At 38.0% G+C, this 21,084-nt stretch overlaps 2 protein-coding genes across 2 annotated transcripts in view; both read right to left on the bottom strand.

The window, feature by feature from the left end:
• Positions 1–3,565, bottom strand: part of tspan7b (tetraspanin 7b) — a 31,065-nt gene extending 27,500 nt beyond the window's left edge. Inside the window, exon 1 of the mRNA XM_056271880.1 lies at positions 3,423–3,565. Within this exon, the coding sequence (XP_056127855.1) occupies positions 3,423–3,503 (81 nt within the window). The 5' untranslated portion in view covers positions 3,504–3,565. The remainder of the gene's footprint in view (positions 1–3,422) is intronic.
• A 5,531-nt stretch (positions 3,566–9,096) lies between these two features.
• slc26a11 (solute carrier family 26 member 11) lies at positions 9,097–20,570 on the bottom strand. The gene is made up of 15 exons (XM_056271881.1): positions 20,267–20,570; positions 19,999–20,191; positions 19,060–19,145; positions 18,868–18,947; positions 16,040–16,182; positions 15,787–15,965; positions 14,889–14,961; positions 14,732–14,782; positions 14,594–14,654; positions 13,984–14,039; positions 13,767–13,907; positions 13,457–13,584; positions 12,439–12,538; positions 12,223–12,356; positions 9,097–9,567 (listed from the first exon to the last, which is right to left on the bottom strand). The coding sequence occupies exons 1-15, from the start codon at positions 20,447–20,449 to the stop codon at positions 9,451–9,453; spliced, it is 1,725 nt and encodes a 574-aa protein (XP_056127856.1). The 5' UTR covers positions 20,450–20,570; the 3' UTR covers positions 9,097–9,450.
• Positions 20,571–21,084: the final 514 nt, after the last annotated feature.

The raw sequence follows: 21,084 nt of genomic DNA on the forward strand, positions 1-21,084 counted from the left end.
CCATTTTCATTTGTCACTCACTTGCTCTCTATCTAATTTCTGCCTCTCTCTTCACATGTTGCTTCAGTTACGCCCCCGTTCGCTTGCTCGTTCAGTTTCAAAGCTCATTTGTAACTTGTGCTTAGCTGTTCTGCAAGCGCACAATTCAGTTCGGTGAAACCATTTACAAGTGTCCTTATAAATGGCATAATGTCCATAACTACTACTCCACATTAACATTATTTGAAAGCTGATAAAATGAACACATTAAATGAACTACAAGTTGCTTTGGATAAAAGTATGTCAAATAAAAAAAAAATTCTGTCAGAAAAATATTTTTTCTGTAAAATTCGCTTTACTTGGACCTGATTTGTCTCTATTAATAGCCAAATTGAGCTTGAATGCACATGCACTTTGGAAATGCAAAACTGCACATATATTTTAAAAATGCACATAAAAAAAACATATGTGCTCAACTGTGGTGGATAATTTTTAATCCGATAAGAAGACGTGCATATAAACTGGGATGGAAACACATTTACCAAATAAATCCCTCAATGCGCAACTAAATCTCAGGTCACTTTGAGTCAACAGAGGATGTGATTGGATAACTGGACTAACCAGCGGACCAATCACATCCCACGGCATCCTAAATGCTGGTTTGGTCGCTCTGAAATGCCTGAGCCAAAGTTTGTCATCAAAATGGTTTGGTATAATGACCTCCCAGAAGTGTCGCACATGATTGCATTCTCAAACATAGATAACAAAGATAACATCACAGCGTTTACCGCGTTTCGTCTGCGCGAGACGCAAGTCATATATGATGTAGGAAAAAAGACCCACAGTTTCCTCCCTGATTGCCGCAACTTCCATTTTTATTAGAGATATTTTGCGCCAATTTTCTCAGCAAGCGACGATTTTGTTCTCTTGGATGGAAATGGTGCTTGATCCACAAATGTTTTATGCGATATTCCAATTTTGAGTTAGGGATGGAAACATAGCTTATTACTTAAAAACAAAACAGTGCCTTCCCACAGAGATAAACTGGATTTTGAGTCGTTTGGTAAATAAGACAAAGGCTTGCACTGAAATACTACTAGCGAAAGTGCTAAATTGTTATGCGAATTCACCCCAATCAGTTTGATTCTTGATTAAATGTGCTGTCTACTCTGAGGTCTACAGTGGAATTACGCTGCGTTACGGTCCAAATGGCCTGGATTTGGGTCAGGCACTGTCATCACTGTGCCGAGTGGGATTACAGACTGAAAGAGAGCTAAACAGCCGCTTGTTGGTGGCGAATGCGCCACACGGCATTACTGAAGCTCCAGTGAGCACAGACAGAAATGTGATGGAGACGGTTACCTACTAACACAAACTCAGAGTGTTGACCTACATGAGATCTGAAGAAACACAGCTTCAGTGCAATACAATCAGATGCACACAGAGCGCAATGTGTCCATTTAAAACGTTCATTCACTGCAATTTCCCATCATGCATCATTATTGTCTGAATACACGAGAGTCGCCATTTAAATGAGTAATTCGAATTTATTTTATTTTACGACTATGTGCATTTTAAAGGGTTAGTTCGCACAAAAATGAAAATTCAGTCATCATTTACTCACCCTTATGTTGTTCCAAACCTCCTGTATGAGTTTCTTTCTTCTGTTGAACTAAAAAGAAGATATTTTGAAGAATGTTGATACCCTTTGACTTCCATAGTAGGAAAAATGTCTACCGTCAGCTGTCTGGTTACCAACATTCTTCAAAATATTGTCTTTTGTGTTCAACAGAAGAAAGAAACTCATACAGGTTTGGAACAACTTGAGGGTGAGTAAAAATGATTTAATTTTTGGGTGAACTATCCCTTTAATAACTTGAACATATCGCAATAGACAGATTCAAAGCATTACAATCAGTTTCTGCAAAATTCCCTCAGGTAATCATCAAATATTCAGATCAGTTTTTCAATTTTTCAGTTTTTCTTGCATATTTGGTTATTTTTTTGTACCACATCACATAACTTTTATAGTGGCATCTGATGTCCAGTTGGTTTGCAAATGAATCATGTCGATTTTGCGTAATTCATCATTTACTAGTAAATCGCATCAAATGGAGCATCTGCTCAATTATTTGGCCAATTTCACTTAAAAAAAAAACAATAACGGATGATAAAATGGTGTCGTAGAACATTGATCTAATTCTTAACGAATAATTTCTTCAGGCTACAAAACTATTACGAAAACGCTTTAGAATATCTTGCATTAGTCATTAGCAAACATTATGTAACGCTGAACAGACTCAACATACACTAAAATACATATTCAAAATATAAAAATCAAAGTTTCTAGTCCCAGCCTTAGTCTGTTCACATTTCACTGGATTTTCCAGGATTGCTATACATTTTTGAAAGTTAGTCTATTCATTTATCTTTAATCATGTATTTTAAAAAAAACTAAACAAACTCTGGTTGGTCGCTTCACATGTCACTCTCTTCCTTTCTAAATGGACGTTTTTTGGCCAGATTAATCTGAAAGGTGGACCAGACTTTATGTATATATCTCAAACTATGTTTTTTTACGCAATAATGTTTGTTTATAACTTAATAAAGTTAAAGTTATGTAACGCTGATAATACTGGAATCAAACTGAATGGTGGTTGGATCAGTCATCACACACACATCGATACGGGGCGGTGCCATGATGCAACAGTTAACCGCTACTCACAGACAGAAAGCATCATGTTCATCCATGAGGATGAGGAGGCTGAGGTTTGCTTCATACTCTTATGACAGAGAGATGAAGGTGACTGCAACCCTAATAAACCTGTTAAATGTCTAGAAGATGCACACATTTGGACATTAATATTCAATTAATTATTTAAAATGTGAATTAAAATTCCATTCATGATCAATCATATTCAGCATATGACCATATTTGGACATTAACATTAAAATTATAATTAATAATGTACATGATATGCTCATATTTGAATATTAATAGTCAATTAATAATTCAGAATGCTGTGTATTTGGGCATTAATATTCAGTTCATAAGTAATAATGTTCAGCAAATGTCCATATTTGAACATTATTATTAATTCAATGTGAATAACGTCCAACATCATCATGCACGTCTCATTTTTCGTCTTAAAAAACGGATTAAAGCAAGCGTTTATACATTGTTTTTCCATCACTGGCATCAAAATATAAGATTGTTTATCTTATTCTTGAACAGAATCAGTGATATATACATAATAATCATATTTGTGTTTCTAATGGCCTCAGTGGGGTCCAGCCCTGCCATGATGGAGATGCACTTGTTTTCACAGTGGCGCAATAATGCAACAAACGCCTTATTATGGTAATAAATCAATTCAAATGCTTCATAACACGCTGCAGAAGTATTAAACGCTGAAAAACGCTAATTAATGAGGGTCACTCACCCAGAACACGAAGGAATAGACGATGAGGAGCGTTTTGAGGCAGGTTATGACTGGTTTGGTCTCCATTCTCCTTGATGCCATGAGCGCAGTGGGTTTGTGCTGCTGTGATTCTCCGCTGCCTCTGCGCTCCAGTCACTCTAGATCCGCCTCGCCAATCAGAGGGCGAGATACCCCGCAAAGGTCCCGCCCTACTCTAACAGGCCAATCAGAGGGAGCGAAGGGGACGTTCAATCCCCGCCCTTGAGACACGACGCCCTCTGCTGGACGTCACATGACAGTGACGACAGTTGCGCTAAAGGTGAGGTAGGTGCCTTTGCGTCATTGAAACAGTGATGAAAAAAAATATTTTCATTTCATTGACTGTCCTTTATTGGTTTTACTAGCCTTCAATCATTTAATAAACGTATAAAGCATAATTTTAAGCATTTTATGCAAACATCGATATCAATAAAATAAATAACAAATATATATATAACAAAGGATTAATTATAATAACTAAGTAATGAATTTTCTGTATATAATTAGTATTTATTTAATTTAAAAAAAATCATTTTGTCTGTCCTTGATTGACTTTGCATACAATTTTTTTTTTTTAATACAGACATTGTAGGCTTTGGAAACTAAAAAGCTCTCATAATATAAATATTGATGCCAATAAAATTAAATTAAATTTCTCAGTGTATTTTATTTGCATTTATTTATATTAAAGAACAAGGGGGACTTGGTGGTGCTGTGGTTGGACCTCACAAACGCCTATGGGTCCATACCCCACAAACTGGTTGAGGAGGCTCTACGCCGGCACTACGTCCCAGACAAGTTTAGAGACCTCATTCTGGACTACTACGACAGTTTCAGTCTGAGAGTCTCTGCGGGGTCTACAACATCAGACTGGCACAGGCTCGAGAAGGGCATTATCACTGGGTGTACAATTTCAGTGATATTATTCGCACTCGCCATGAATATGCTGGTGAAGGCTACAGAGGTCCAGTGCAGAGGTCCCCTCACCAAGTCCGGTGTCCGCCAGCCGCCCATTAGGGCTTTCATGGACGATCTGACGGTGACAACACCACACGTCCCAGGGGCCAGGTGGATCCTGAAGGGCCTGGAAGAGATGACAACCTGGTCTCGCATGTGCTTCAAGCCAACAAAGTCCAGATCACTAGTGTTGAAGAAAGGAAAGGTTACCAACAAGTTCCGCTTCACACTAGGCAAGACCCTGATACCATCAATCTCTGAGAAACCAGTGAAGAGCTTGGGAAAGGTGTTCGATTGCAGCCTGAAAGACACGGCAGCCATCCGTGCAACCAACCTTGAACTGGAAGGCTGGCTAGCCGCAGTGGACAAGTCAGGCCTACCTGGCAAGTTCAAGGCTTGGATTTACCAGCATGGCATCCTCCCACGGATTCTCTGGCCCCTCCTGATTTATGAGGTTCCAATCTCCACCATCGAGGGCTTTGAGAGGAGAGTCAGCAGGTTTCTACGGAAGTGGCTGGGTCTACCTCGAAGCCTGAGCAGCATCGCTTTGTACGGCCAGAGCAACAAGCTGAAGCTCCCTATCAGAAGCCTGAATGAGGAGTTCAAGGTGGGCCGTGCCAGGGAGGTGCTGCAATACAGAGAGTCACAGGACCCAAAGGTCTCCCAGGCTGGGATCGAGGTGAGGACAGGGCGGAGGTGGAGGGCAGCAGAGGGGGTGAATGTTGCTGAGTCGCGGCTACGGCACAGGGCACTGGTGGGAGCAGTGACTCATGGAAGAGCTGGCCTGGGCAGCGGTACAACATCTCACTACAACAAGGCACATGGGAAGGACAGGAGATCACTGGTGCAGCATGAGGTGCGGGCAGGAGTAGAGGAGGAGCGAGCCAGCAGGATGGTTGGAATGCGGCAGCAGGGAGCCTGGACAAGATGGGAGCATGCAGTGGACCGCAAGGTCTCATGGGCAGAGCTGTGGAAAGCAGAACCCCATCGCATACGGTTCTTGATCCAGGCTGTCTACGATGTACTACCGAGCCCATCCAATCTGTTCAGCTGGGGATTGGTGGAGTCACCAGCCTGCAACCTCTGCCTGAAGAGGGGGACCCTGGAGCATATCCTCAGCTGCTGTTCGAAGGCACTGGGCGAGGGGCGCTATCGTTGGCGCCATGACCAAGTCCTGAAGGCCGTAGCGAATACCATCAGCTGTGGAATTGGCCACTGCAAACGCCTCCGCCCAGCTAAGAACAATATTGCTTTCATCCGGGCTGGGGAGAAGCCACCATTAGCTGCCAGGGCCACCTCATCTGGCCTGCTAGCAACAGCACAAGACTGGGAGTTGAAAGTTGACCTGGAGAAGCAACTGAAGTTCCCAGAAACTGTCGCCACCACAACGCTGCGGCCTGACATGTTGCTCATCTCAGAGACCTCCAAGCAGATCGTTCTCCTGGAACTCACCGTACCCTGGGAGGACCGCATCGAGGAGGCCAATGAGAGGAAGAGGGCAAAATATGCTGAGCTAGTGGAGGAGTGCCGGAACAATGGGTGGCGAGCGCGGTGTGAGCCCATCGAGGTGGGATGCAGAGGGTTTGCTGGCCAATCTCTATGCAGGGCGTACAACATCCTGGGCATCATAGGGGCCATTAAGCGAAGGGCCATCAAAGAGGTCACGGAGTCAGCAGAAGTTGCCTCAAGGTGGCTGTGGATAAGGAGAGGAGAACCATGGGTGAGGTAGGGCTACCTGGACACAAGTTGGGGCCTGATCAACCCCAGCTGGGTCGCCTGGGTGAGAGTGTATGATGCTTGAAAGACCCGAAACACTCTGTGACCCCAGGTAACATCACTGATGATGTGTCCAGGTTGCATCAAGTTGATGTATGTTACAAGATATTAAGTAGTATTTTTTCATATTTTGTCCTTGATTGACTTCACTTATAGGCTTAAAGAAAAATAATAAAGCTGTGAGTTTTCTGATGATAATCTGTAAAAATGTATAATATCTCAAAAAAAAAAATTATATCATATTTAAGTAACAATATTTGTTGGGGCCTAACATATTTTACAAAATTAATATTGCTTGAATAGTGTTTGGAACCATCAAATCTAAAAAAAATAATAATAAAGTAAAATATAAAATATATATATTCTATAAAATGTATTATATAGAAATACAATTTTAGTCTATAATTAGTAGGCTATATTTCATTTACCTTATTTATTTAAATAATTTTTTATAATGATATTTAAATATAGAAATTGCAGTAGGTTTATTGAAAACTTTTAAAGTGCTCATTATGTAAATCTTAATGTCAATAAAATAAAATGCACAGTGACATAAATATAGAAATATTGAAAACTAATAAAGCTTTGAATTAGTTTTATTTATTTATGATAATCTGAAATAAAAAAATCACAAAAATTGTGTGTGGGTCTAAGATATTTTACAAAAAGATACTATGGAAAATGCATTATTGTTGGTTTAACTTAAAAAAAGTAAATTACCTGGTTGCCTTAACATTTTGAGTTCATTGAAATTAAACATTTGAGTTAATACAATGGCGATTGGAATGCAAACTCAAAATATTATGTTATCTGAATCCCATTAATTAGGCCTATCTAAGTTGATATGACAAAAGAAAAAAGTTGTGATAAATCATGAAATATTTTTTACAGTGCCATATCAAGTCTATATTCACTATCAAAATTATAATTAAAACCTTAATACTGATTATTATGGCCCCAAATTATAATTGTCCAATTTTTAAAAGTGTCACGTTTTAGATCAGAATAGTGTAAAATGACCTACATATCTTGGTTTAGATCAGAGTTAGGCCTATTAATTCCAAGTCAGCTTCTCTCATGTGATCCTTCAGCCTGGTGCGAAAGGTTCACAGTTCGGCTTCAGATTCAGCACACAGCCCTGCTATATTTGGCACTCCGAATTTGCAACCTATCGAGAAGCCAGTGGAGTGAGATTAGACTCTCAGCAATTACAGTTTACAGCAGAGCCACGGACGGGGACGAGCAGAGCACGTCATGCTCGAGTCCGCGTGTGAAGACGTGACGCGACCCCAGTATTAACACCATAAAATGAACCTTTACAGAGAAACACACACAGCAGCACTCGTGATCACGGCATGAAATCGCAGTCGCCGAGGGCGTTGGACGCCACTAAATATGATAAATAAGTATATATCGATGAAAATATATACGACAGCGTCTCAGACTCCCTGAAGAGATGTTTATAGTGTGACGACTGTTTGCTCAAGTAAGTTTCAGGTAAGACTGTTAACTTACAAAACAGTGTTTATTCTTGGTTTATTACCTTTTCAACAGGTGTGTACCGGTGTGTACCGCTGTGAGTCAGTTTTATGGCGGAGAAGAGATAAACGTACAGCCACAAAGACTATTAAAGTACAGAATAATGGCGTTGGCTTTCACTTGGTTTGTGAACGTGTTTTTGTGTTTGTTAGTCGCTAAAGGTGCCAGAAATGCTCATTGTCATAATTAGGGAGTGATTCCTGTGGCTTTTATTCGTAGTAAAGTCATACAGACCACATGTTTGATTAAACTCTGATACAGCAGAGAAGTCAGTGGCACTGAAATAATCATGTGGTTAGAAATAGGCCTAAGGGAAACAGTTTTATTTGAATGAACTGATAAAGATGTTTGCACTCTTTTTGGTGGTAATGTCAGGACATATTGACTGATTATGTTAAGTACACCGCTTCAGTTCAGCATTACAAACCAGACTGATCTGAAGAACCACCATTCCCAGTTTACTGGGCCTGTAATACACTGGTAACTACAACTACAGAAGTAAAATATCGCCCTCTACTGTTTGAAAATTAGCATAAAAGAGGGTGATATTTATACCACTAACCACCAGGTACGTTTCATTTTAGTTTGTGCCAACCCTGTATATATATATGTGTGAACAATTATGTAAATAAAAATAAAAATGTTCTATATGTATGATCTATGTTGCTATATATATATATATATATATACACTCACACACCACATACTTTTACTCATAAATATTTTAATATAATTAATTAAAAAAATAGTTGTTTAATATATTAATATTATTTAAAATATATATAATTTTGACATTAGTTATACAAATAAAATGTATCAAATAGATATATTTATGTACAAATATATATATATATATATATTATATATATACAAAATGTACAAAAATATATATATAAAAAAATAGGTATATAAAAAATGTATATATTTATGTTGCTATTATATATATATATATCCTATAATTATATAATCTATACACTTACATACATATACATATTTTTAATGCAATTAAAATAGTCTAAATATCTATCCATCTGTCATCTATTTATCTATCATCTGTTATCCATCTGAAAATAATAATTTGGACATATATATATATACATATATATATATATATATAATTCAAACAATTCATTAACATATTTCAAGCATAGCCATAGTAGATCATGTCAGTTTAATATCAAAAGAGACATTTGAGTTATTCTGCAGTGTTAATGCCTGTTTCATCTGGGTCAGTAGAAGAGAGTCCTAAAGGAGATTCAGTTTCATCGAGAAATTAAATGTAAACTTACAACCCATTGTAAACATTCTTATTAATAAGCAGTAAGCACTATAAACTGCAGAGAAAGAGACGTTAGAGTATATCATGAATAATCTCCTATTTTGGAGCCTCACCTTTTTTTTTGTGGTGCTTTTTATCCATAAGCACTGAATATTTGATTCTTTCTAGTGTTTGAATAAGTGCATGTTCATAAAATTACATAGTATTATACATGTGATTCATAGTTTAAAACAAAACAACTACAAAAGAAAGTTGTACCACAATTTTGAGTGCAAAAACATAATTTGGTCATCATGAACACAAACATTACGTAACTGCTCCCAACAGTTTTCATCAAAGTCTTTCTTCCTGAGTGCTGATTGGTCAAAAGTGTGTGCAAAGTATTTTATGTGACCAATCATCCGAGGTTTGAGGTATGCAGGTGCTGATACGTGATCAGTTCCGGTCTGTGATTGGTTGTTAGAATTGTTGGTCATTGTGAATGATACCGTTCAGAAGCTGCAGTGCCTCGTCGACACTGTCTGTGTGTCTGAAAACTGGAAGATCAGCCGTCAACAACACCTTTAATACTGACGGCTGAGACACAGAAAAAGAGAGATATCAAGAAAACTTTACATTTATAGACATCAAATGTTAAATGCATTCAAATGACAAACAGGCTATATTCTTAATTATAATTCTTTTTTAAATACAGGTCCTTCTCAAAAAATTAGCATATTGTGATAAAGTTCATTATTTTCCATAATGTAATGATAAAAATTAAACTTTCATATATTTTAGATTCATTGCACACCAACTGAAATATTTCAGGTCTTTTATTGTTTTAATACTGATGATTTTGGCATACAGCTCATGAAAACCCCAAATTCCCGTCTCAAACATTTAGCATATTTCATCCGACCAATAAAATAAGTGTTTTTAATTAAAAAAAAAAAAAAGTCAACCTTCAAATAATTATGTTCAGTTATGCACTCAAAACTTGGTCGGGAATCCTTTTGCAGAAATGACTGCTTCAATGCGGCGTGGCATGTGGGCAATCAGCCTGTGGCACTGCTGAGGTGTTATGGAGGCCCAGGATGCTTCGATAGCGGCCTTAAGCTCATCCAGAGTGTTGGGTCTTGCGTCTCTCAACTTTCTCTTCACAATATCCCACAGATTCTCTATGGGGTTCAGGTCAGGAGAGCTGGCAGGACAATTGAGCACAGTAATACCATGGTCAGTAAACCATTTACCAGTGGTTTTGGCACTGTGAGCAGGTGCCAGGTCGTGCTGAAAAATGAAATCTTCATCTCCATAAAGCTTTTCAGCAGATGGAAGCATGAAGTGCTCCAAAATCTCCTGATAGCTAGCTGCATTGACCCTGCCCTTGATAAAACACAGTGCACCAACACCAGCAGCTGACATGGCACCCCAGACCATCACTGACTGTGAGTACTTGACACTGGACTTCAGGCATTTTGGCATTTCCTTCTCCCCAGTCTTCCTCCAGACTCTGGCACCTTGATTTCCGAATGACATGCAAAACTGAGCAACAGTCCAGTGCTGCTTCTCTGTAGCCCAGGTCAGGCGCTTCTGCCGCTGTTTCTGGTTCAAAAGTGGCTTGACCTGGGGAATGCGGCACCTGTAGCCCATTTCCTGCACACGCCTGTGCACGGTGGCTCTGGATGTTTCTACTCCAGACTCAGTCCACTGCTTCCGCAGGTCCCCCAAGGTCTGGAATCGGTCCTTCTCCACAATCTTCCTCAGGGTCCGGTCACCTCTTCTCGTTGTGCAGCATTTTTTGCCACACTTTTTCCTTCCCACAGACTTCCCACTGAGGTGCCTTGATACAGCACTCTGGGAACAGCCTATTTGTTCAGAAATTTCTTTCTGTCTTACCCTCTTGCTTGAGGGTGTCAATGATGGCCTTCTGGACAGCAATCAGATTGGCATTCTTACCCTTGATTGCGGTTTTGAGTAATGAAACAGGCTGGGAGTTTTTAAAAGCCTCGGGAATCTTTTGCAGGTGTTTAGAGTTAATTAGTTGATTCAGATGATTAGGTTAATAGCTCGTTTAGAGACCCTTTTCATGATATGCTAATTTTTTGAGACAGGAATTTTGGGTTTTCATGAGCTGTATGCCAAAATCATCAGTATTAAAACAATAAAAGACCTGAAATATTTCAGTTGGTGTGCAATGAATCTAAAACTTATGAAAGTTTAATTTTTATCATTACATTATGGAAAATAATGAACTTTATTACTATATGCTAATTTTTTTAGAAGGACCTGTATATATATTTTTAGACTTGTTTTTATTTTTCATTTATTGTATTTTTTCCAAATTTATGATTATTTTATTTAACTTCTAACCTATTTAGATTTAGGTTAGAAGTTAATGCATCTATTTATTTATGTTACTTTATAAATAAACTTTATCTAGGTTAATGCATCTATTTATTTATATGTGATATTAATACATTTACATATAAAAGAACAATATATTATATTTTTTCCCAAATGCATTAAACATTAAGTAGTATTTTTAAAAGAAATAGTAAAAAAATTCTATACACAATAGAATATTAAATGTGTTATAAATGCCTTAAATAATATATTTTCTTAATTATAAAATACATTTTTAATGTTTTTTTTATATTAAAAATGTGCCCTTTTTAAAGCTGTAAATAAGCTAAAATGTTTTTTTCAGTTTTACATTAAAAAATATTTTTTATACATGCCATATGTTAAACACATTTCAAATGACTCAAATTATTTATTTCCTTAATTGTTATGAAATTCTTAATTGAATATAAAATATATTTATCATATGTATTGTATTCATTTTACTTTTAATACTTAAAAAAAAAAAGGTAAACTAAAGTTATGTAAAAATAACCATGATTATTCGCTTTTTGTAAAAGGGTAAAAAAAACAACTATATTAATTGATTTTATATTACATAATATACAGTAGTCAACATTTAAAGTGGATAAAAAAAATTCATCAAAGTTGTCCTAAGACAAGAACGGGTGTTGTTAAAAATTCATGCATAACTTTGATGAAAAGTTTTGATCCACTTCAAATGTTGACTACTGTATATATTTATATGTTAATATATATATTTGAAAAATTCTTAATTCATATATATATATATATATAATTTTATTTATGAATAAACATTTTTAGTAAATGTGATCTTAATGTCATAAATGGAGATGTTAACTGTGTTCTGTTGATGATAAACTCTACCTTTAGTCCAGTGAAGATCAGTGATAGTCCCGTCAACTGGAACTGTTTGAGCAGTTCTTTGAGTTCATGGACTACAGTGAAGTCTATAGAGCTGACATGAGAGCAGTTGAGAACCAGACACCGTGGAGGAGACGCTGCCAGACAACACACACCAGAGCATGAGCACTCAAGGACATGAGCCGAGGGAATGAAAGCGTGTGTGTGCGTGTGTCTCACCATGAAGAGCGTGTGTGTACACGAGTCTGCTGAGATGCTCCGTCACGGGGAAGTTCAGCCCACTGTCCAACTCTAGAACTGACACACCGTGATCAGACACCTGAACACACACCAGCGACACCTGACTCTCTGACTGCTGCATGCGGCTCATTTTACAAGAGGTGACATTTTCATACTTGCACTTCATTTCATATTTATTTTGAAATAAATATACCATTCATTTCTTTTTCTTTCTAAGCAACAGAATAATATTTTAATAGATTCATCATTTGTTTCTACTAACAGCAACTGAAATGCATTTAACTTTTTTTTTACAAAATCATAAATATTTTATTGTATTATTTAATAACAGTTAAATAATATGTATTCATATTTAAACAGTATATATATATATATAATTTTATTTTTTATATATAAATACTTAACTTTATATAAATCTTAAAAATATGTATATATACATATTCATTATATAAACAAATCTAAAAATTTTAATATTTTTAAAATAATTATAAATACAGTATAATTGCATGTCTTTGAACTAAAATGCATTTACCTTATTTTAGAATTATTATTTGTGCATACACATGCTAATTCTTTTTAATACTTCATATTTACATTTTTTACATATATATATATATATATATATTCACACACACACAATGTTAAATGTTTTAAATGACTCGAATAATTTCTATTTTTAATTATAATATAATTAAATACTATTTAATTGTATTACATACTTAAAATAAACTATAATAGCTATGATTATTTTAATCTACTCACAGTCCTATTATAAATTAATTATTTATTAATTAATATAATTTTATCTTATTTGATTTTTTGAGTCTACACTTTAATACATTTTGCATAAATTGTTGATTTTATGGTAATTTCTACTTGCAAAAATGCCAAATCTCAAACAGAAAGTGCATTTCTGGAATAAAAGTCCTTCATTTGCGGCTCACAGTTGACATATCGTATACAGCTATTTCATAAACAATAAACACTTAAAACTGACCTTCACTTTAGGTCGGGCCATGATGTACAACAGCATGAGAGCAGAAACAGCTACACCTCCCACAATGCCGTACTGCACCTCCCAGAAACTCACCAGAAACGTCACCATGAACGGCACCAGATCAAGTCCTGAGAGAAACAATGAAAGAAAGAATAAAAAATAAATGTATATGCAAATTCAAATGTGATACTATATAAATATTTCAATATATACCTTTTTTTCCAAATATATACCATATATTTTACATACTTAAATATTATACAGTATATTATATTTGATATTTATATATAATGTGATGCTAAAGTCTCACTCTTGACTCTCCAGAGCTGGACAGGCACTCTGAAGTCCATCATGGGACTCACGGCACAGATGATGACGGCAGCGAGCGACGCTTTAGGGATGAAGAAGAACAGCGGCATGAGGAACGCCAGCGACAGCAGCACTATAACACCTGCGGACAGATACAGACTTTCAGATGGTATACATATTATAAATGTCAACAGGATCACAAAAAGTGTGAGTGTCACCTGTGACAATCCCTCCAGCCGGCGTTCTCACTCCGGTCTGGGAGTTAACAGCCGTTCTGTCAGAAAACGCCACATAAAACACTTACAAACTGAAGAACAGACCAACAGACACTTTAAAGTATTTACAATATTTCACATAATTATTTGACATTGTTGCAGCACCTGTCTTCCCAGTCTGTCAGTAACAATCCGTGTCTCTATGAAGCCCCTCCTTCCGAAAAGCTCAATGTGCTCTGATTGGTTGGATGTATCACTGTGTTGTGATTGGCCAAGCACTTTGAGTGTGTAAGCCACGCCCCTTACCATAACCGTGAGTTTCAACACACTACTAACTCAACTCAATCAGGCCCCGCCCCCTTTATGTTGCATATGCCTTGGGCGGGAATTATGTAAATGAGGAATATTGCGACGTGTGCATACGTTCCCGGAGGAAAACTCAAGCCTACAATTGAGGAGTTTCAGGGAGTTCAGAAACAGTGCGCACTGATAGAGAATAACTCTCAGGAGTGACTTTGTACTTTGTAACTTTGCAGACCTTTTTCATGCTCAAACTGCAACATTACACACTAAAGAATGTGTAAAAAAAAAAGTGTTTAGCATGCAGACAGACCTTCCGAAGCTGCCCGTGACGGGATACGCCGACACAAACGAGCCCATGATGTTTGTGAGACCTGTAGGAACATCATTGTGATGAGAAACGCCCCATTTATACTCCGTTAAAACCTAATAAGGGAGCAGAAACTCTCACCGATGGCAAAGAGCTCTTGGTTGGCATCAATTCGGTAGTTATTCTGGCTGCCTGCATGAAGAAAAGACAGTAAAATGAATCCAAACGGTGTCTGTGTTTATATATACATAGAAGAAAGGACACGTCTAGGTGTATTTTAAAGAAAATAAGATCTTACCGAATGCCTTTGCAATAGCGATGCTCTCTAAAACGCCCATTAAAGGAATGACAGCCAGACCGCCACCTAAATCCTGAGAAAATACACCTGATTGGTCAGTAATGATAACTAATCTACTTGATTGGCCACTTAAAATCTCTAAAATGTCACATATACTTCACTAGTATTGTAGGTGTTACTTCACTGTATTGTAGTGTTATATGAGGGTTCAATATTTTGGGGTCCACCAAGAGGCCACAAGGGGGTGCCAGAGGGTGCTTTTAAAATATACCGGTAATATTACAAAATATTTTATTATTCTATTGACAGAACTAGTTTTTAATATTAAGAAATAAACACAATTTTTTTTTGTTTCATTTTAAAAGTTTATACATCTGAAATTAACAGATGTATAAGAATGTATAAACAGATGCAGAAGAATTATTTTCTTAAATATATTTAATAGGACTTAGTACAGTGACAATATAAAACTTTAAAATATTTGTAAAATAACATAATATTAAGAACATGTGTTATATTAAGAATATGTATATATATTTATTTTAAGATGTATTTGACATTTAATGAATATTAAAATATTTGTAATGTTTCAATATTTTATATATACAATTTAACATTTCATGTGTTTAGATCATTTATATTTTTAATTATAAATCTAAATTAAATATAATTGTATTGTATTATATCTTTTCTAAACTTTTTTTTACTGAAAACAAGAATAATCTTTATTATCTCAATCTACTGGCAGTCCTATTGTAAAAATGAATGGCTTATTAATAATGTATTTCTTAATATAATTGGGCAGTATTTGATTTTTTTAGGGTACACTTTTTTGATAGGGGTCCTTAGCATCAAAAACTGAAATCTTTTTACCACAAACTACACTACTATATCTCACCTTTGCGATGTCACTGAAAGTAATCACCGTGCCATTGGCTATGGTCTCTGAAAGGGGCGGAGCTTTAAAAGGAGGGAGTCCTTTGGCGGTTTTCCCGGTGAGACTGAAGAAATGGTGTCCTGTGACCTCTGAGGAATACGCGACAGCCGTCGCCGCTACGACGACCAGAGCGTTCTGGACTGCGGACACAAGAAGGATGTCCCTAAATAATTGTCAGTTCATTTATAGATTCACAAAGACTTTAAGCACTCACTAGTAGCTATACTCCACACCAGCCCTCGAGCTGATCGGACAAGGGAAGGAGCCTCATCTTCAGCAGAACCCAGAGAATTCTTCATCAGCGTCATCATGATCAGGAAGAACAGACAGCACAGGCCCAGAATCACATCTCCAACTCTGAGAATAGAGATCATTTAGACAGGCAGCTTAGAACATATTTAAAGTGTCCCTATTATGGTTTTTCAAATAATTCCTTTCATGTAGTGTGTAATATAGTTGTTGTGAAAGTAAAATGTCTGAAAAGTTTCACAGATCAAAGCAGATAAATGGAGTCATTGTCTCTCAATAGAAAGAATCAAATCTGAACTGCTGAAACGAGTCGACAGTCAATCCAGTCTTACTTCTTGCATTAACCTACGTAGGTTTGTAACACATTTGCATGATACCAGCCTATGGTCTTTATTGTTGTCGACATGTCGAGAAGACGCTGTTTTCAGCACTGCTAATCTACTTTGCTGCACTTTCCAAGGACGAGGACTTGCGCTCAAATTAATACGGTAAAACTGACAACATCGCTACTGTTCGTATCACTGTGTATCAAGTGCTGAGGAAGATCTGGATGTCAAATTCAGACTGGGTCATCTGACCAACAGAGCAGAGTAGACCAATCACAACAGACTGGGTCATCTGACCAACAGAGCAGAGTAGACCAATCACAACTGACTGGGCCATCTGACCAATCAGAGCAGAGTAGACCAATCACAGCAGACTGGACCATGTGACCAATCAGAGCAGAGTAGACCAATCACAACAGACTGGGCCATCTGACCAATCAGAGCAGAGTAGACCAATCACAACAGACTGGGCCATGTGACCAATCAGAGCAGAGTAGACCAATCCCAACAGACTGGGTCATCTGACCAATCAGAGCAGAGTAGACCAATCACAACAGACTGGGCCATCTGACCAATCAGAGCAGAGTAGACCAATCACAGCAGACTGGGCCATGTGACCAATCAGAGCAGAGTAGACAAATCACAACAGACTGGGTCATCTGACCAATCAGAGCAGAGTAGACAAATCACAGCAGACTGGGCCATGTGACCAATCAGAGCAGAGCAGACCAATCACAACAGACTGGGTCATCTGACCAATCAGAGCAGAGTAGACAAATCACAACAGACTGGGCCATCTGACCAATCAGAGCAGAGTAGACCAATCACAGCAGACTGGGCCATGTGACCAATCAGAGCAGAGCAGACCAATCACAACAGACTGGGTCAACTGACCAACAGAGCAGAGTAGACCAAAGGTGTGTTCGACATCGGCTGCGGCTGGATGTAAGCGATCGGCGAGAGTAGCCGCGTGCAGGCGGGGAGGAGCTGCAAACGGAGACGTGAAGTCGGACACTTTCTGGTTCCCGTAGTGACCGCTCGTGGTGTTTGTATACTTTACCACAGCTGAAGTGAAATAAATTCAATATTTGCCAAATGCACAGATGTTTCAGACACATTTTCATTCAATACTTTATGTACTGCTTCATACTGCATCTGTTTGAACAAGAATAAAGTTCAAAATAGCCACTATCAATGAAGTGCAGTCGACGTTTTTTAATCACTTTTATTTTGATAAACATAACACAATATAGCCTAACATCACGACTACATGAAAAGAGTGTTTACTGTTATAAAAAACTGATTTGTGTGAACTAAAGGTGTGAGAATAAACACGAAACGCACGTGATCGTTGTCATGCGGTGAATCCGGCCAATCGTGGAACAGCTGTGTCGTCATCAGAGCTCGTGCAGCCCAGAGCAGCCGCTCTTCAGAAGCTGCGCTGGCTGAGTCCTCCGGCTACTCTCGAATCGCTCTCGCGGTACTTTGATGGCATACGTCACAGTCACGTGGCGTCGGCGCTGTATCAAGTCGGACAAAATTTCTAACCGGCATGCACTGCTTCAAGTCTGCCGCCGATCGGTCTGGGCAGAGCTGCATGAAGTCGAACAAGCCTCAAATCACAACTGACTGGGTCATCTGACCAACAGAGCAGAGTAGACCAATCACAACAGACTGGGTCATCTGACCAATCAGAGCAGAGTAGACCAATCACAACAGACTGGGTCATCTGACCAATCAGAGCAGAGTAGACCAATCACAACAGACTGGGCCATCTGACCAATCAGAGCAGAGTAGACCAATCACAGCAGAGTAGACCAATCACAACAGACTGGGCCATGTGACCAATCAGAGCAGAGTAGACCAATCCCAACAGACTGGGTCATCTGACCAATCAGAGCAGAGTAGACCAATCACAACAGACTGGGCCATCTGACCAACAGAGCAGAGTAGACCAATCACAACTGACTGGGTCATCTGACCAATCAGAGCAGAGTAGACCAATCACAACTGACTGGGTCATCTGACCAATCAGAGCAAAGTAGACCAATCACAACAGACTGGGCCATCTGACCAACAGAGCAGAGTAGACCAATCACAACAGACTGGGTCATCTGACCAATCAGAGCAGAGTAGACCAATCACAACAGACTAGGTCATCTGACCAATCAGAGCAGAGTAGACCATTCACAACAGACTGGACCGTCTGACCAATCAGAGCAATTCCTCTCTGAAAAAAGGGGTTTAGAGAGACTGAATCCTTTATTGAACCGTTTCAGACCCTGTGAGAAATTAGGTGATGCTACAATGTGTATTATGAGAAAATTAAAGTGTTTTCTTAACTTGAATGCATGTAAACCTGTTGTAGGAACCTTGAAAATAGCATAATGGTGGCACTTTAACACTACCGGGATTAGAAAATGGTGACAGCTCATTGGTCAATCACATACAGTACATGTGTGCTCACCTGGCCTCAGGGATCTTGTGGAAGGTGTAGTAAACCTGCAGGAAGAACTGCTGTGGAATCTCCTTCAGACCCAGAATATTCTGCAGAACAAATGGAGTGGATTGACTCAGGACACAAAAAGCTCCTCACAAATCTTCAAGGACATTCAAGATATATGCAACTAAAGTGAAAAGAGGCATCTGAGACTCTCACCTTGACCTGGCCGAAGCCGATAGTGACGGCCGCAGCACAGGTGAAGCCTTTAATTACTGGATATGAGATGAAGTCCAAGAGGAACCCTAATTAAGAAGAAATCAACAGCAGATCAGGTGACTGACCGTAATAAAACACATCAAAAACTTTTGAAGTTGCAAACATTTAATTGAGTAAAAAAAAAAAAAATGAATTAATTAATTAATTTTAAAAACGACACAATTATAAAAGATGTTAAAATGTGTATTATGTTAATAATAATTATTATATATATATATATATATATATTTCTCTCACAAATATTCAACTCAGCTTTAATTTTAAAGCTAAAATACATTTAAAAGTTATAATAATAATAATTATTGTTTATATTATTAATAATGTATAAATATATTTATATATACAAATTACATTTCATTTTATTATTACTCACAATGCATATGAAAAGACCTCAAATTGTTAATATAATTATAATAATTACTAATATTATTATTGTTAATTTTAGATTTTTTTATTGCTTATGCAAACAACATATATTTCTGTAGTTGAGTTTCTTCTGCGGTAAAGATTTATCAGCTTCATCTATTAGTTATGTAATTAAGCCACTTCCACAACCTCGGCTACCACGTTCTTAAAAACCTGTTGCTATATTTTGGTGTGCGGCTTAAAGGCATGAACAGGAAGTTGCACAGGAAGTAATACAATCTGATATTTCTGTGAGAGTGAAAAAAAACACCAACTTCCTGTTTTCAAGATACTGATTTACAGACAGCTGAGTCTGCTACTTTAGTCATGCTTACAGAAACACATGACTGTTTAAACAATACTAATACTACATTAACCAAACAGACAATCTAACTTAGATTTGACCATGAATCACACCAACATAGAGCAAAAATATGGCTTAAATGTAAACATTAACCCCATTTTCCATCTTACCCAGCCTCAGTAGAGCCATTCCCGCCTGGATGACGCCGCACAACAAGGTGAGCACCACAGCGAACACAGGATCTCCACCGATATACCCCGAACACAGCAGCGACATGATGGCCGTCGGGCCCAGCGTGATGTCTTTCGACGTGCCAAATATACAGTAGACGAAACAACCCATGAACGCAGAATACAGGCCGTACTGAAAAACAAAGAAACAGCGTGTCAAGAAAACCTTCCCCAAACTGCGTCTGTGAGAGAACGTGAATGTTCTCACCTGCACAGGTAAACCAGCCACCTCCGCATAGGCCAGCGCCTGAGGAACGGTGGTCAACCCCACCGTCACACCGGCGATCACGTCCATCTTCAAACACGTAAGGTTATACCTGGGCAGCCAGGAGAGGATGGGGAAACAAGAGCGCAGGCCGGCATTCCAGCGGATTCCTGTCAGAGGCTCCATCAGATCTTCAGATCCACCACTAGTCAAGGGGAACACAAAGAGCTGTCCTGCTTCATCCGGGACACTTTTTTATTCAAGGGTGTGGACGAGCAAAGGGTTCATTAAGGGTGGAGCACTGGATCTGGTGCTCTCTTGGGCCGTGTGGTGTTCAAACCCTCGAGATCCAGAAACACTCCTCTTGCTTCTCCATAAGTGATTTGTGAAAGTAAACCTGTGAACAATTGAACACCATTAGTTCGTCAAACTGCGAACCTCAAACTACAAGACAGCCTGACAGCAGCTATAAAATGCTTGATAACAAGATTCAGCACTTCTGATTGTGAAATCACTCTTTAAATAACGAAATGCAACTTATATATATACCCTTTAGAAAAATAGTAAAATTGCTAACTTCATGTATAACTATATTAAAATGAATGTCATGTATTTTGCATTACAGTACAAAAAAACCTAATTAAAGGATTATTAAAAATATTCAAAGTAACATTATTTCAGTTTATTTTTGCATTACCTCACCGAGATACATTACAGTAACAAAAAAGAAAAATCGAAATGTTACTAAAAATACCCTTAAAAACTGATTACTGCAGATTACTGATATGACTACACGAGTCATATCATGACATTTTAATCCA

This window comes from Rhinichthys klamathensis, unplaced genomic scaffold (genome assembly GCF_029890125.1).
Source record: "Rhinichthys klamathensis goyatoka isolate OS25496 unplaced genomic scaffold, OSU_Roscu_1.1 h1tg000327l_1, whole genome shotgun sequence".
Lineage (NCBI taxonomy): Eukaryota > Metazoa > Chordata > Actinopteri > Cypriniformes > Leuciscidae > Rhinichthys > Rhinichthys klamathensis.